The sequence below is a fragment of the Equus caballus genome, chromosome 2 (assembly GCF_041296265.1).
Source record: "Equus caballus isolate H_3958 breed thoroughbred chromosome 2, TB-T2T, whole genome shotgun sequence".
Taxonomy (NCBI): Eukaryota; Metazoa; Chordata; class Mammalia; order Perissodactyla; family Equidae; genus Equus; species Equus caballus.
The window spans coordinates 24,945,731-24,961,987 of NC_091685.1; the positions used below are offsets into that span (position 1 = coordinate 24,945,731).

At 57.1% G+C, this 16,257-nt stretch overlaps 1 protein-coding gene across 4 annotated transcripts in view; it reads left to right on the forward strand.

Annotated features, from left to right (window-relative positions):
• Positions 1–5,962: 5,962 nt before the first annotated feature.
• COL16A1 (collagen type XVI alpha 1 chain) overlaps positions 5,963–16,257 on the forward strand; it is a 50,843-nt gene continuing 40,548 nt past the window's right edge. For 2 of the 4 annotated variants that reach the window (XM_023634577.2, XM_023634588.2), the window contains exons 1-12: positions 6,041–6,425; positions 8,016–8,122; positions 10,089–10,163; positions 10,271–10,388; positions 11,205–11,328; positions 11,637–11,903; positions 12,511–12,591; positions 12,761–12,886; positions 13,668–13,721; positions 14,020–14,046; positions 14,592–14,627; positions 15,680–15,706. In XM_023634577.2, coding sequence (XP_023490345.2) covers positions 8,050–8,122; positions 10,089–10,163; positions 10,271–10,388; positions 11,205–11,328; positions 11,637–11,903; positions 12,511–12,591; positions 12,761–12,886; positions 13,668–13,721; positions 14,020–14,046; positions 14,592–14,627; positions 15,680–15,706 — 1,008 coding nt within the window. In that variant the 5' untranslated portion in view covers positions 6,041–6,425; positions 8,016–8,049. Of the gene's footprint in view, positions 6,426–8,015; positions 8,123–10,088; positions 10,164–10,270; positions 10,389–11,204; positions 11,329–11,636; positions 11,904–12,510; positions 12,592–12,760; positions 12,887–13,667; positions 13,722–14,019; positions 14,047–14,591; positions 14,628–15,679; positions 15,707–16,257 lie in introns of all 4 variants that reach the window. The other 2 variants (XM_023634572.2, XM_023634583.2) reach the window with 2 other exon arrangements.

A 16,257-nucleotide genomic window follows, 5' to 3' on the forward strand; every position in this document is an offset into this window, starting at 1 on the left:
TACATTACAGACCCTCAGACTTGGGGAATGGAAGGGGCTCAAAAGTCCCCAGGTTCAGCATTCCCCTGTTGCCGAAGGGCAGGGACCATCCTCAAGCCAAATAATGCATCAAGGCAGACCCCGCCCTTGAACCTGGTCCCCAGTCCCAGGCCCTTTTCCCCCACCATCCAGACTCCAGGATCAGGCCTTTTCTGGTCAAGGCTGACAATACTCCAGTTGGTTTTATTTCTTTACGTATTATTTATTTAGACCACTTCGCGGAAAAAGAAAACCTGTCGCATCTGTCAGAAATGTCATTGACCTCTCAGAGTTACATGAAATCAGCTATGTAAATAGTGAAGGGGGCAGGGGGGACTGTCAGGGATGAATATGGGTATGAGGTGTAGGACAAGACTTCCTGGAAGATTACTAGCCCTCCCAAATAATAATAAATGTTAATAATGAACATTTTTGAGTGTTTCTCATGGGCTTGGCTTAGTTTCGCGCATTATCTCATTTAATTCTCCCTCAAATTTCATGTGGTTAGGTGTTATTATGATCACCCCATTTTACAGATATGAAACTAAAGGCTCAGAGAGGTGAGGGCATTAGCCTAAGAGAACAAAGCCAAGAAGGAGCAGAGCCAGGATGAAACCCTCTCTGATCTTTGATTTATTTTCTGCTTTGATAAAAAAGTTGGGTTTTCACCCTGAACTTTCCGTCTCCCGCCCTCTCCCTCAGCCTCCCTTTCTAGGCAGGTTGTCAGGCCTCCCCAGCCCAGCCCCAGGCACTACTGGGAGGAGGCGAAGCTGGCAGCAGCCAAGCCTTCTCTCCACCCAGAGATTCCAGGATTCAAATTTATGAGTCTAACCGTCTGAGGCTCTGGCATGCAAAGTAGCTGGGAGTTCCTGAATGCTCCCCCTCTCACCGGGCCTCGCCCAGGAGACTCCTTGGCTTGTCCTCGGAAGGGAGCTGGGTCCCCTCTTTCATTCATGCAGCAAATATTTATAAAGTGCCCAGTCTGTGTCGTAGGCTCTGGGGATAAAGTGGTAGCAAAAGCAGCTCTTTTGGTGGCTTACAGTCCAGCAGGGCTCAGAGATGCTCAAACTGGTCAGTGGCGGATAACTGACTAACCCCCTCCCCTCCCAAGCTTCTGCTCAGATCTGCCCCTTCTAGGAGTCTGTTCCCAGTTGGCTTCCCTACCCCCTCGTGGGAAGGAAGGTGAAGACAGTCTCAAAGCAGAATCTTCCCCTTGGGGAAGAGCAGGGGTTCTCCAGCTGGACACTGTTGACATTTTGGGCTGGCTAATTCTGTATTGTGAGGGACTGTCCTGTGCATCATAGGATGTTTAGCAGCATCCCTGGCCTCTACTCACTAGATCCCAGTAGCCACGCACCAACCCCCACCCCCCCCAAGGTGTGACAACCAAAATGTCTCCAGACATTGCCAGATGTCCCCTGGGGAGCAAAATTGCCCCGGTTGAGAATTCCTGAGGTAAAGTAAGCAGGCAAGGTGCTATTAGGGTGGGTTAAAGTGGGATCCTACTGTTACCTCATGGTCCAGGGGGAGGCTGGGGCCCAGGGTCGCACAGCAGGTAGAGATAGGACTGGAATCCAGAGCTCTTGTGCCTGTCATATCTCCACGGCTCCCTCAGAACAGGTGGGCAGAGCCCAGGGAACAACCAAGCTGAGGCCCCCAGTGTCCACTTGCCCGGCCATTGCTATCTCCACAGCAGTGCCCATCAGAGTCCGGGCTTACTCTCCAGAAGCTCCAGGTGGTCAAGCGAAGTGGGCCTGGTGCCATGAGCTACTGAGGTAAGATGCCCTGGTTGGGCATCTAAAAATGTTGCCAGGGCCAGGGGTGTTGGTGTGGAGCTCGCCATGGCCCTGCAGGGGAGGTGGGCATTGGCAGAGTGGAGCACCAGCCTACCTGTTGGGACAATAAAACTGCCACCAGAGGTGAAAGATGGGTCTCCCTGCCACAGGGACACAGACAGCCATGGAGACATGGCAGCAGGGCTGATTTAGGGCAAGGAGAGGGAGGCATGGAGGACGAGAGACCCAGTCAGAGTCAGAGATACAGAGCCAGAAGCAGAGACAAAGAAGACAGAGACAGGGTGAAAAGAAGCAGAGAACAGGGAGGCTCCGAGATAAGGAGAGACAGGGACATAAAGGCACAAAAAGTGTGAGAAAAAGACAGAGACCAGAGAGACAGAGATGCAGAGGGTAACAGGAGCGTTAGAGAGAGAAAGGGGAGAGAGAGCTGGAGAGGGGCCAGAGTCCCAGAGAGGGAGGAAAGAGAGCCTGAGAACCAGAGACTTGACACAGACACAGAGACAGTTGGGGAGACAGCTGGAATCCTAAGGAGACAGGCCAGAGACACCCAGAAAGAGGCAGAGAGAGACTTTGGTCCTTTGGTCTCAGTCTCTCCTCTCTGATCCAGAAGCTGCATCTGTGTGTGTCCCTGCGCACATGTACATTCATGTGCTTGCATGTCATACCTCCTGTGGGTGCACGTGTGTCTGGCGCTCAGACAGTGCTGTTTGCACTTATTCCCTAATTTACCAGGGGCGCCTGTGGGTTGCCGGGCTCAGCTGTAAGGCAGTGAATACCAGTGGACAGGCCCCTTGTGGAGCCACTTGCTTCTTCATAGAGAAAGACAATACACAAACAAACATATACCAGAGCTATGCAGAGATTTCAAACAGTCATGTGCTAGGGAGTGACTCGGGCCACCTGTCATCTGGTGGTCAGAGAAGGCCACTCTGAGGAGGTGACTTATGAGGCGAGACCTTGATGTCAAAGGGTCAGCCTAGCAGAGATCAGGGGCCAACCCTTCCAGAGAGAAGACTTGGTGCAAAAGCCCCGAGGGGAAAACCAACTTGGCGAATTCAGGACTGAGAAAGCAAGCCAGTGGGGCCGCAGCTTCCGGGTGATGTGGCTGGACAAGAAGGCAGAGGCCAGATCGTGATGGACTTGGTAAGGCCAAGGGAAAGCTTTTGGGTTTTCTTCTAAGTGAAATGAAAACTGGAAGATTGAAACAGGAGAGTGGAATCAACGATACAGGTTTGGAAAGGTCTTGCTGCCTGCTGGGTGGGACATAGCAGGTTGGGAGGCTCCTGCAATAGGCCGGGCAGAAGAGTTGTGGCTTAGGCGAGGGTTGGGAGAAGTGGGTGGATGCCGGCTGTGTTTTGAGGGTAGAATCGACAGGATAGTGGGGGAAAGGAAGCAGCCAAGGATGACTCCCAGGTTTTTGGCTTGAGCATCTGAACAAATTATGGTGGAGTTTACTAGGATGAGCAAGACAGGGAGAAGCAGACCTGTGGGGAATAGTCAAGAGGTCTCTTTCGGCCATGTGTGATATGCCTGTGTGCACACATGCCCAGGTGGGCACATGTGCATGAGAGTTTCAGACACCTCTGCTTGGTTGCATGGGGACTCCTGGGTCTGTCCTGGGATCAAGCCCTGTCTTGGCTCTTCACTTTCCCCCAGCCCCAGGGGCTGCTCCTGCCAGATGGGGATTCCCCAATGGCCAGCTGGGACGGTGGGATGGGTGTGGCCTCGGGAATTACCGACATCTGGGCATACTACCCGGGGCCCAGTAGGCCTTGGTAGCCCCATCCAGCAGCGGCAGGCAGGCTCCAGGGCAGCTGGTGGCGATTAGCAGCGTTGATTACCTCGTGGCGATGCCATCTGGGGTGAGGGCACTGAGCCCAGCCCCACGGGGTTCCCTGCTTGCTGGCATGCAGAGCTTTCTAGGGCTGAACGCATGTAAATGTGTCAGCATTGCTGCATGCGTGTATGTGTGTCAATGTTTGCCTATCTGAGTGGGGTTTTCTGTGGGAGCTGAGTCTGTGGGGCCACCTGTGTCTGTGTGTACACGTGTATGTGCTGTAGGTCTGTCGGTTTCTCTGCTTGCATGTATGAGTAAGTATTCCTGTGGGCACATGTGTGTGTTTCTGTGTGTTTGTGCACGCACATGTCTGTGTGTGCATGCGTGTGTCCATGTGTGCATATCCAAGTATATGCATTCTGAGAATTATGCACCTGTGTTTGAATATGTCCAGGGATGTATTTCTGTGGGTTCACCTGTACTCACACACGTGTCTCCGTGTTTGTTTACATGGAGGAGTATCATGTGTGTCCATGTGTCTGTGTAAATATAAGTGCCTGCACACACATGTGGAGTCTACACACGTGTCGTGAGAGAGCATATCTGACTGTATGCTTCTGGATGTGTGCACATATGTGTCAGAGGGAGGAAGGGGCATAGGTACGTCTCTTGGCTGTGTCTATGACAGTGGATCCGGACCCAGGGGGCACCCCAGGCTTGGCTATTCTTGTGAGAAGGTTCTTGTGGGTGTTGTGGGAAGGTATCTGGACGCCCCCTTCTCAGGTCCCTCCAGCTCTGGCTGCTCTGGGTCCAGCCATCCCCTCCTGCTTGGGAGAGTCTGGGGTACGAATGGGGTAAGGTAGGAGTCACCCAGGATGGCACAGTGGTTAAGACCTTGTGCCGTGAGCCCAGGCTAACTGGGCGTGGGTCCCTGCTCTACCACCGACTAACCACGTGCTCTTGGGCACATTGTATTGTTCCTCTGCTCCAGGTTTCCCCGTCTGTACGATGGGGACAAGAATAGAATTCTCCCTCCTGGGCCTGTTGTGAGGATTAAAGAAGTCAGCCTACGTGAAGTTCTTAGCAAAGCCTGACCTATTCATTTGGCCTATTCATTCCCAAGTGCCCACCACTGGGGCAGCAGCCTATGGGCAGGCCGGGCCAGTGCCTACACACATCCTGGGCCAGAGTGCCCAGAAAGCCCCACCCTTCCACTTCCCGCCTGCTGAGCTCAGCGCTTCCCAGGTCCCGCCACTGTCGTAGCCACATCTGGACCGGCTCCGCGCAGGGACCACAGTGGGGCGCCTCCGTGGCCATGGTTGGGGTTTCCACTGACTCAGCGCCTCTGGCTCTGAAGGCGGGAAATCTCAGGCCTGCTCCCCTGCCCCACGCCTCGGGGTTAGATGGGGCCATAGGGCGATGGCTCCACCATGTTTTTCCTACAGGAAGTCCCCCTCAAATCAGGGCGCTCTAGTTGCTCCCCTGCCCCTCCCATCCATTCCTACCACTCGTGACCTCTTGAACTCACTTCTCTGGAGCCCTCAGCCTTGGTGTGCAGAAATTGGCTGCTTGAAGGGGGACACCGTAGGAGGGTCCCCTTGATCACCTCCCTGCCTCTGGACAGAGCTGGACACCTTATCTGCTCCTTTCTCCTCCAAGTCCAGTCTCTCATCCAGCATCGCTTCCTTGGATCCTGAATATAAAGTGACTCCTCTGCGTCCCGGGTATATAAGCCTGAATCCCAGCCTCACCCCCTCACACGACCTCCCACCAGCGTTCACACTAATAAAGGTAACAACAGTGACTATTATTGAGCTCCTCCCTTGTGCCAGACTTGTAGTAAGCACTTTCACAGACTTGAACTCGTTTTCTGCTCACAACAACCCTGTGAGGTCTATACGTCCCATCCGATATTACAGATGAGAAAATGGTCACAGTTAAACAGTAAGTTCGAGGCCACAAAGACACTGGGATTTGAGCCTTCTAACCTGACGGAGTGAGGAGGACTAAGGGGACTCGTTTCTCTGGGAATGAGGCCAGGGCAGAAGGGGTTAACTTAGCGCCCCCGTGGGGGGCCCTGCCCCCCAGTTCAGACAGAAGAACAGACTAACTGGGAATGTTAGGCTGAGAAACTGGAAAAAGCGGACCAAGGAGGCTTGGACAGCAGCCACGTCACGGGTGCCACGGACCCGGGGAGGAGGGTCTCCCCGGCCCGCCCCCCTAGCCTTCTGGAGGCCCAGCCAGGGAAGGGGAAGGGGGTGGCACAGGGGAGGCCCTTCGTGCTCCAGGCTTGGCTCTTAAAGGGCCGGACTCCCCTCCCCTCCCCCCTCCTCTCTCCCCCTCCACCCCCCGCCTGCCGCTGGAGCCCCCTGCAGGCAGCTCCGGGCACGCTGGGTCCCGCCTGGCTCCCGCTCGCTCACCTGGGGGGAAACGGGAGGGGGCGGGCCCTGGAGCGAGGCCAGGCCAGGAGCGGGGCTGTGCATCGGCCGCCTCTGCCGCCTCTGCCGCCGCCGCTGGAGCCCCCTCCCGGCCCGCCCTCCCTCCTCCTGCTGGCGGGGCGGGTCCAGCTGTGTTCCATTAGCGGCCCTGGCAAGTCCCCAGCCCCCTGGAACCGCCCCCTCTTCCCCCACCCGGAGTGGCCGGCAGTCCCCGGCAGGCGCGCGCCGGCGGCATTCAGCCCCAAGAGCTCGGACCCGGGAAGCTGGGGACAGTCAGCCGGACAGAAGTAATCAAGAAGCCCCTGGAGGGCCTGAGGAACCAAGGCCCTGCTTCTCCTGTCTGGTTGCCCTGGGCCGCCTGGATTACTCAGGGAGGTGGGGGGCTCCCCAGCCACGGTAAGTGGGGGTGAGGTGGGCTGCCTCAGGGCTCTGGGCTGAAGGGCCCCTTCTGCCCCTGACTTGCTGTGTGACTTGGGGCAAGTGGCATCCCCTCTCTGGACCTCAGTTTCTGTGTCTATAACCGGATGAGCTCTAAACTCCAGCTCAGTTCTGACTCTCCCCGCCCCCAAATCTGTGCCTTTGTATTGGGGTGGGATCAGCTCCTCTCCTTCTGTCCCTGTGGCCCCACCACCCCTCGCTGGGGCCGGGGAAGTGGAGGCCAGAGATCCGGAGCAGGAAGGGAACACGAGCTCATGGATGTTCACGCCTCCACATGCATTCACATGCCTCCCACAGCTGGCAGCCCTTCCACTGACTGGCAGGACGGCGAGGCCGGGATAATGTCTGAGAGATAGGATGTGTGCCCCACTAGAATGGGGGACCAATAGGGTGAGGGAACAGTTCTACCCCAGGAAGAAGGGGATTGGGGTCCTATCTCCAAATATATGGAGAGGCGGGGGTCTTTCCTGCTCTCATTCCCTATCCAGGACCGAGGGAGGGGAAATAGAAATCCATTACAGCTGGAGGGAATGAGGTTGGACTTGCATAAGAACTTCCCGACAAGAAGGCCTACTGGAGGGGTAGTCATAGGCTGGCTGTGTGCACATGTGTATGTGCAAGCTGGTGTGTCTGGGTATATCGGTGAATACGGGTCTCTGTGAGCATGCCTGTGTGCAGGTAGGTTTGTATGCACACACTGGCATGAATGCGTCTGTGTGCATATGCGCCTGTGTGTCTGTGTGTGTCCTCCCAACACACGCATGACTCTGTGTGTGCGCGCGCGCGAGCTGCCTGTCTCTAGGGAGGCCGGATGATGTATGGCTCTGCTGGCCGCTTCTGAGTCCGCATTGATTTATCTGGGCCCATCCATCAGGGTTTAATAAAACTAAAAGACGAGCATCCATCAGCAGGGGAGGTTGGCAACAGGGTCCTGAGCCTCGGTGACCTGCTTTCCCGCCCGCTGTACCCATGGGGGAACCTTCCTTGGCCCACACACAACAACGCTGTGATGCCTGCCAGGAGACTCAGCCCGGCCGTCAGCCCCTGACATTGTGGGTGCCTGGCAGGGCCACCTGGCTGAGCTGGGTGCAGCTGGCCATGTATATCAATACAGTGCACGGGTTGATAAAATATTGAAATCCTTCTGTGTGTCTTGGTAAATAGCCCCTGTTGAGCCTATCCCTCGGGCCCCTCACTATCCCAGTTGACCTGGCCTTCTAGGGCACTGTAGCTCTCTCCTCAATGGAGCAACTATTCCCTGGCACAGCTGGATGCCGCCTGGACCCTATTTCAGTGCTCCAGCCAGCATTCTGCTCTGGCTGGTCAGTGTCCGTGCCATACCGGTGGTTAAATATTTTGAATATCACTCCGGCCCAAATCCTAGCTCAGGGCCTGTGGTTGGGCCTCTGAGAAGGACTGACGCCTGGCCAGACCTCCTGCCTCCCCAGTACCAGCGCCTGGGCCCCAGGGCTGGCTGCTCCTTGCCCACGTGTGTGCTTGTGCCGTGTGGGCGCAGGAATCCACCTTCCTGGTCTCTGTGGTTTTCAGGTGCTGCAGCTGTGGCTAATCTCTCTGGACCAGGATGTGGGCATCTTGGGCTCCTGGCCTGTGGCTGCTTGGTCTCTGGGCCACCTGCAGCCGTGGAACAGATACAGGTGAGATGACACAGGAGGATCAGGGTACCATAGGCCTATGTCTGGCTCCCTGTCGTGCCGGGGTCCTGTGCACATATGTGACTGTGCTCCTGGGCCAGGTGTCCATTTATAGGAGAGCCTGGGAGCCGGGCTTAGGGTGGCCTGGGGTGTTTGCACATGCAGCCTGTGTGAGGTGAGCTAGAGTGTGTGTGTTTCTGTCTGCCTGTTTGTGTGTCTCTGGGCCTCTCTGTGTTTGTGTCTGAGTCACTCTGTGCATCTGTCCATATTCCTGTGTCTCTGTGTGTGAGAGAACTACCCCCCTCCCCAATCCGGAAACCCAGCCTGTGCACAAAGTGCTGGTAGGGCCGGTGGGGTGAGGAGGAGCAGAGGGTGAACTCTCCCTGCAGAAGGAAGCCACATCCTGAAAGAGCCCAGGCCCCTCCAGTCCTTTCCATGGTGGAGAATCCATCCTCCAGCCCACGTGCTCCTCCTCCTCCGTGGCTGGCCCTGGAGCTCAGATAAAGGGCCCGCCTCGAGGCCCAGACGCTGGATGGGACAGAGGGTGCAGCTTTCCAGGGCCCAAAGCCAGAGGAAGTTGACTGGGCAGCTTGCCCTGCCCTGCTGGGTGCCCTCTGGGCTTGGTGGCTCAGCCGCCTGGCTGAGCAGAAATAGAACTCCTAGGACCCAAATCCAGCTGGAGGAGGCAGAAAAACTAAGGTGCAGATGTGAGAGGGGTATGCACCCGGGGTCATGTGACTGGCTGCAGGGTGTGTGTACATATGTGTTTCTGCATGTGTGCACGTGTGCCTGGCTCTCCTCTCCCTCACCGGGTCCCCTGGGGGATGGGGCAGAGAATTTCAACATCTGTAAGGAATCTGGGCCCGTTGCCAAGGGGTGAGTCACCCATTGCTGCTGCCGATGCTCAAGACAGTGATAGTCTTTCTGCCCAGACCTGGGGGAGGGAGACTCCAGTCGGTTCACCGGGCCGAGGGATCCAGGATTCCTTGTTCCGGTCAGGCAGCCAGGGAGTTCACTGCCCTCCTTCTAGGAGCCGTATTCACTGTCTTGTCCCAGCCACCCCATCTGCGTTGGTGGGAAGGCCTTTGGGATCCTAGGCTCTATCTCTCTCTCCTGGTGTAGCACCTCTCTCAACACTTCTGCTCAGTCAGCCCTAGGGAGGAGGCAGGTCCATGGCTGCCCATCTGTCCCTTCACGGTTTTAGAGACCTGAATTAAGCTATTCTCTTCTCCAGGAGCCTTTACCCCCTTAATATATCCTGTCTAGAGTTCCAAGGCCCTGGTAGTTCCCTTGAGCTTGTGGTCTCCTCAGACCCCCAGTTTCTTCTCACTGTTTCACAAGTGGTTATCCAGGTGAAAAGTCAATGTGTTGGCTCAGACTTGTGTCTGGCCTGCGTGTCTGCACACAGGAAGTGGAACCCTACCTGTTGTTGAGAACATTTGCACCAGCTGCACGTGGTGTCCCTGGTGGCACGAGCATCCACAACTCATGCATGTGCAGACACGCACACACACTTGTATATGACACCAGTGTGTGAACCTGACTTTCCTTACCCCTAAAGTGCTCCTCTGCCCTCCTTGGGTGTATGTCTATACATAGCTCCTCGCCCCATCTGAGCTCTAGGGCTGCCAGAGTTTCTTTCATTTCCTCTCTTGCTGGCCTCGCCCCTGACTTGGGGCCTTGGGGGTCTTAGGTTCTAGGAGTTCTGGTCCTGCTCTGCTGTGAACTCACTTAGTAGCCTTGGGCCAGGCCTCAGTCTCTGGCCTCAGTCTTCCCATCTGTGGACTAGGCGTCCTCCTGGCTGCCAGGGTAGCCAGGGTCAGAAGGCAAAAGGTGACAGCAGCTCCAAGGCAGGGCCTGACTGAAAGTCCAGAGTGGGGACTATAAAGTTGCTCCTTCCCAGGGCCCCCAAGAGCTTGGCTGCCTCAGCCTGAGCCCACCGAATGCCCCACTGCCAATTCTCTTCCAGGTGGGCAGTGCCCGCCTTCACAGCAAGAAGGGCTCAAGTTGGAATACAGAAGCGACTTATCGACCAACGTGACTGGTGAGTGCCAGTCTCATCCTGCTGTCCCCCTCCACCGTTTTTCTGGAGTGGCCTGTGTCACTCCTCAGCCGCCCAGCTGAGCTCTTCATCTGGTGTCTCCCCCGAAGGCTTCAACCTCATCCACCGACTCAACCTCCTGAAGACATCTGCCATCAAGAAGATCCGCAACCCCAAGGGGCCCCTCGTCCTGCGACTGGGGGCGACCGCCCTCACCCAGCCCACACGGTAATGGTCCCAGGCTGACTGCTGGAAATCAATCCTGACCTCGGCCACACCGTCCAGCAACTCTGGAAGGGGAGCCTAAGCCCAGGGGCCCCTGTGGGTCATTTTACCCAGCCCCCTGCCGGGAGTCAACCTGGTCTCCACTTCTGGGGCTTGCAGAGTGGGCAGAGAGGAGGTGCCTGGCAGACCCTACCTCTGTCCCTCCCATCTGGCTGGCAGTGGGTGGCAACAGGTCTGCATCCTATGGGCACCATTGAGGACCCCAGGATTGGGATGGGAACCTGGCAAGAGTTGCATGTGTGCAGGCATGCACGTGCCAGCGTGTGAAATCCAAACTCCTGCAAGTCCTGGGTGGTCTTGCCCCGGCTTACCTCTCCAGCCTCACCTCCCACATGTTCCTCCTTCTTTCCTGCTACTCTGGTTGTGCTGACCCCTCTTCATCTTGTTTCAGTATCTCTGCTCCTAACCCAGGCCCGGTTATCCTCCCCAGGGCATCCTGGAGTCCTTGGAAGCACAGTTACCACAATTGTAATGAAATGGGGAAATAGTCATTCTGGGGCTTGTTTATGGTCTTATCTCCCCACACCGGGAGGGCTCCCCATCTCTGTTTTCACCTTGTTATCCCCAGCAGTCAGGCCCACACCGGCACCGAGTAGGCACTCAGTGGATGTCTGTAGAATGAATGGATATGTATGTGTGTGTTGGTTTGGAAGTGGGGGCCTGCATGTCTCGTGTAGGTTCAACAGTCCTGAGGGCCCAGGGTGGGCAGCTGGTGGGCTCCCACCTGAGCCCCAGGAGCCCTCCCTGCTCTATTCACAGACGAGTATTCCCTCGGGGCCTCCCCGATGAGTTTGCCCTGGTGCTGACGCTGTTGCTGAAGAAACACACTCACCAGAGCACGTGGTATTTATTTCAAGTGACCGATGGAGATGGGTACCCACAGGTGAGCCCCCCCCCACCCCTCTTGCTCTTGGTGATGGAGCAGTACCCATCCAGCCCAACTACTACCCCAGCCTGTGATGTCTGGGGCCTCCCAGCTCCATCCCATGCCCAGCCTCGGGGCCACCCCATCTCCACCAGCACCTATCCCATTCTTTCAGGATGTACTGGTTTGTGACCCCAGTCAGCTTTCTTCCCTTTCTGGGCCTCAGTTTCCCCTCCTGTAAAATGAACTTGAGGGCCCTTAACTTTACCCCGCTTTGACTCTGGGGCTCTGATTCTCTGTCCCATTCCTTTCCCAATTCCACACAGATTTCCCTGGAAGTCAATAGCCGAGAGCGGAGCCTGGAGCTCCGGGCCCGGGGCCAAGATGGCGACTTTGTGTCCTGCGTCTTCCCAGTGCCCCAGCTCTTCGACCTGCGTTGGCACAAGCTGGTGCTGAGTGTGGCGGAACGCGTGGCCTCTGTGCATATAGACTGCACCTCAGCCTCCTCCCAGCCCCTGGGGCTCCGGCGACCCGTGCAGCCCGTGGGCCATGTCTTTCTGGGCTTGGATTCTGAGCAGGGCAAACCTGTATTGGTGAGTGTGAGTTCGGGCTCTGGACTCAGCTCCCACCTTCTGGAAGCCTGAGTGAGCTCCCCGGAATCTGTATCTGACTGGGTCCTTCCCTTGTTCAGAGTCCTCTCGTGGTTCCCCACTGCCCTCCATGATGGAGCCTAAACATATTACCCTGGCGGTCAGGGCCCTTCGTGATCTGATTCCTATAAATGTCTGTAGCGTGGTCTTCCTTTCCATCTGTCCAGGCAGCTCTGCTCTGGTTGATTCCATCCCCGTCATCCATTTCACCTGGTCCTTTCACACCTCCATGCCTTTGCCTATGCTGTTACCTCCACCTGGAATGCTTTTCCTTGCAGCCCTCTCTGCTGAATATCTACTGGTCCTTCAAGGCCCAGCTTGAATGGAACCTCCTCCTCCCCGTTCCTCTTTCTCCCTCCTCTCCCTCTTTCCTGCACTTGCAGTTTTGTTTTGCCTTTGGTGACAGCTATATTCCTGATGGTCTCCCAGGCCAGACTGGAACCTTCTGAGGGCAAATCCTGGGGCGGAGCTGTCTCTGTGCCTCGTTAGGGGCCAGGACCTGGAGCTATTTGATAAAAGCAAGTGAAACTGACTTGCGTGTCCCCCGCAGTTTGACCTTCAGCAGGCGCACATCTACTGTGACCCAGAGCTCGTGCTGGAGGAGGGCTGCTGCGAGATCGTACCGGGCGGGGTGAGTGACCCAGCCCCTGCACAGCTGGGAGGGTTTGGGACACTGCCCAGGGACACAGTGTGCTGGACATGGGGGGTCAGGGAGGGGATGCCTAGAGATCCTAAGATGAGTGGGTGAGGAGGGGGTCTGCCTTCCCTACTGACCCCAGCCCTTCACCCACACCGGGCAGTGTCCCCAGGAGACCTCCAAGGCCCGCAGGGACACCCAGAACAATGAGCTCATCGAGATCAATCCACAGACAGAGGGCAAGGTCTACACCCGCTGCTTCTGCCTGGAGGAGCCTCAAAGCAGCAAGGTGGGTGGGCAAGACAGGTAGACACGGACACGGGCAGGCGCAGGTGTCAGACTACCCCTCTCAGTCTGCCACCAGGGTCAGCTGTGCCCGGGGTGGGCAGGGGCACTGGAAGCCCCACCTATTTGTGTGCCATTCCTAGAGGACTCAGGGAGGCAGGCAGCCCATGGGTGACCCTGTGCCCATCTGCCTTTTGGCATGAGGGGTTGTGCCCATCCAGTTCTGCCACAACCCAGACCCTCATTAATACCGCCCCAGACCCTTCTGGTGAGGGCAGGACCAGGCATGCACCCACAGGCAGTTTCTCCAGGGCAGGGATGCCTGGGGTCAGAGGCCAGGCCACACTGCCTGCCTCGGGGCTTGCTCACTCTCCTGGGCCCAGCCCTGGCCAATGCCAGTCTGGTTCTACACCCAGCACCATGGCCAGCTGCCCTGCTGGCTCTCAGGTTCCATAAGGTGGCAGGAAGGCCCAGTTCCTCCCTTGGCCCCACCCCCTTTCTGGGCAGTCTCCCTGCCCACCCGGGCGTCACGCCCAGCCTTGGCTGCAGAAACACAGGATCCCATTGATTCATGGTCTTGTTTTCTCCGACATCACGTGGGTGGGGGGAAGAGGAGGGCGCCAGGAGGGGTGCCAGGGGCCTGAGCAGGCTCTTGATGCCCTGGGAGGTGCCAGATGTTAGACTCCCAGGTACCTGGGGTCCAAACCCCTGCCTGATGCCCTCTCCCAGTGTGGGCTCTAGAACTGCCCCTTCCTCAAGAGTTCCCCTTTATTCTGTCTGCACAGGTGGATACCCATCTGACAGGAAGAATCAGCCAGAAGGCAGAAAGGGGAACCCAGGTAGAGGTGGTGGGTGGGTGGAGGAGTCCACAGTGCGCTCAGTCTGCCCTCCACGCCCTCTGTAAACCCCTTGAGTAAGAGACTTGACTGCCTTGCTCTTCCCGCCTGCCCCACTCCTGGACAGAGCATAGCGTATGTAGGCGCCAGCTCTGAGAAGGAAGGATGAGTTGGGGTGAGACAGACACACTGCCTGGCACTATCTGGGGCACCCGCTCCTGGTGGTTCTTGGGTAGGGGTGCGGAAGCAGGGCTCCACACCCTCTGTTCCCTGCCCGTCCCCATGCCCTCCCTCTTCGCAGGCCCATCGGGAGACAGAAGCCCATGAGGTAAGCCTCCCATCTAGACAGGCAAAGAGAGCTTGGTTGTGGAGGTGCCAGCGTGAACCCTTTGACCAAGGCTTTGGGGTGCTGGAGCCTAGGCATGGGGGTGCAGGATGACACACAGCTCCCAGCATTCCTGGGTGGGGGCCCTGTCTTCCCCCACCTCTCCTTGGGAGAAAAGGTTTAGCTCAGGACACTCTTACTGAGTTGGCAGCAAATGGCCATGGGCATTATGGGGAGAGCCCAGACCTTGGCCACGGGATCCTGGATTCTGGGCCTTACTCTGCCCTGACATGCTGTGTGACCCAGAGCCCACTGCTGTTCCTTTCTGGGCTTCAGTTTCCTTGGCTGAGAAATGGTTTGGCTCTGGGTTGGTGGGACTTGAGGGGCAAGTCTTGTTTGATAGAATTCCTATCTTCATGCTCCCTCAGACTCCCCCCAGGACACATGTGATGTTCTGTGTGCTTAGTGTGTGTATGGGGGGGAATGGGGTGGAGAGGGCTGGTCCCGGGCTCTCAGAACTGACCTCCCGGCCCGTTCTTCCCTTTCAGTGCCCACCTTGTGTCCCTGGTGCCCAGGAGAGCAATGTGAGTGAATAGAGGGTGTGCAGGGCGGGGTAGGCGGGTGCTGGGAGGGGTGTTGCTAGAGGTCAGCTTGGCAGCTTCCTGGTTGAGGACAAGGGGGTCTTTGTGCAGTTTCACACTCCCTCCCTGCTCCTCCCTGGAGCTGGGCTTGACTCCCACCCCCATCTTGGCCAAGCCAGGGCTGCGTGGAAGGAAGCTGCACACCCTGTGATCTGGGCAGTGTATTGGGATCCAGGGTGGAATGGGGACAGGGTGGGGGCCAGCGGGATCGGGACCTTGGTCGCTGATCCCAGCTTTGTGCACCCCACAGGGACTCAGGCCTGCTCTGTTTGAAGGCTTCCCATGTCATCTAGGAGGCCTAGAGAAGGGGAAGGGCTGGATCAGGGTGACTCAGCCCAGTGCTGGCCCCCAAAACACATGTTGGCTCAGGGCCTCCCATCCTATCCCTCTCTAGCTGGCCTGGCCCAGCCTCCCTCTGGTGGTCCAGAAGGACAAGGGAGAGAGGCTCAGTGTGAGCCCAGCTGGTATCCAACTGTGCCTCTTCTGTGGGCAGCGAGTCACCGCTTTCCCATGGCCTGACATTCTGAGTTGACGTGCCCTATTGGTCCGCAAAGGACACAGCCCGGCTCCCCTCAGCCCCAAGCCTCTGACCTTGGGGGACATCAGGAAGTACCCCTTGTGCTGCTTGCCCGTCTTGCCGTCCAGACCCCCAACCAAGCTCTTAAGGCTGATAGTTCCCAGATGTGCATGGGGTTACCATGGCAACTGAGCAGCCATGTTATTCTTGCAAGAGGCAGGTGGGGGTAGGGGGTGGGGGTAGGGGATAGCCAAAGCCAGGTAGGTTCGAGAGGGTAGGTTAGACCCCTCTGCAAGTTTAACAGCCTTAGGATATGAAGTCAGCCTGCTGGTTGGCCTAGGAGGCAGAGCAGGGCCTGGAATTCAGGCTGATGGTCTTGCCACCATGCTGTGTGACCCTGGCTAAATTGCTTGCTCTCTCTGGGCCCTGGTTTCCTCTCCCTCCCTGAGGTATAATGCTCTCTCCTCTGTCCCCTCAGGTCACAATTGGTCCCTCTGGACCCAAGGTGAGTCCAGATGGAGAACAGGACACTCCTGCCCTCTTTGGTGGCCTCAGCCCACCCCATAGCATGTGAGCCCATGGCTGTGTGTTTATATCAGGGCTACTTAGCCTGTCTGTGTGTTTGTGGGGTGATTAGGTAGGTGTTGGAGACAGTAGCGGGTTGTGGGTATACAAGAATGTCCAGAACGGTCTTTCCTGAGGCCCTACTGCACATCAGGACCTGGGCCCCGTGTGCACGTGTGTCACCTTCCTGAACCCTCTCAAACGTCTGTGGGGTGGGTACTCTCATTTTACTTCAGGGAAATCTGGGACCCAGCTGTGCCCATGTGTGTGACTGGGTATGTCAGAATGAGCGTGTGTGGGTGTGCCTCCCTGCGTCTCTTGGACACGTGTTTGCATGTGTGTGGCCCACTGTGGTGGGGGGTGAGCCCATATGCCTGTGAACCTGACAGGACGGCCGAGCTTGTGAGTGTCAGGGCAGACAGCACATGTGCGAGTGTGACATTGTGTGCTTGTGTGTGCCCATGAGCATATAATGTGATTCCTGGGGCCACT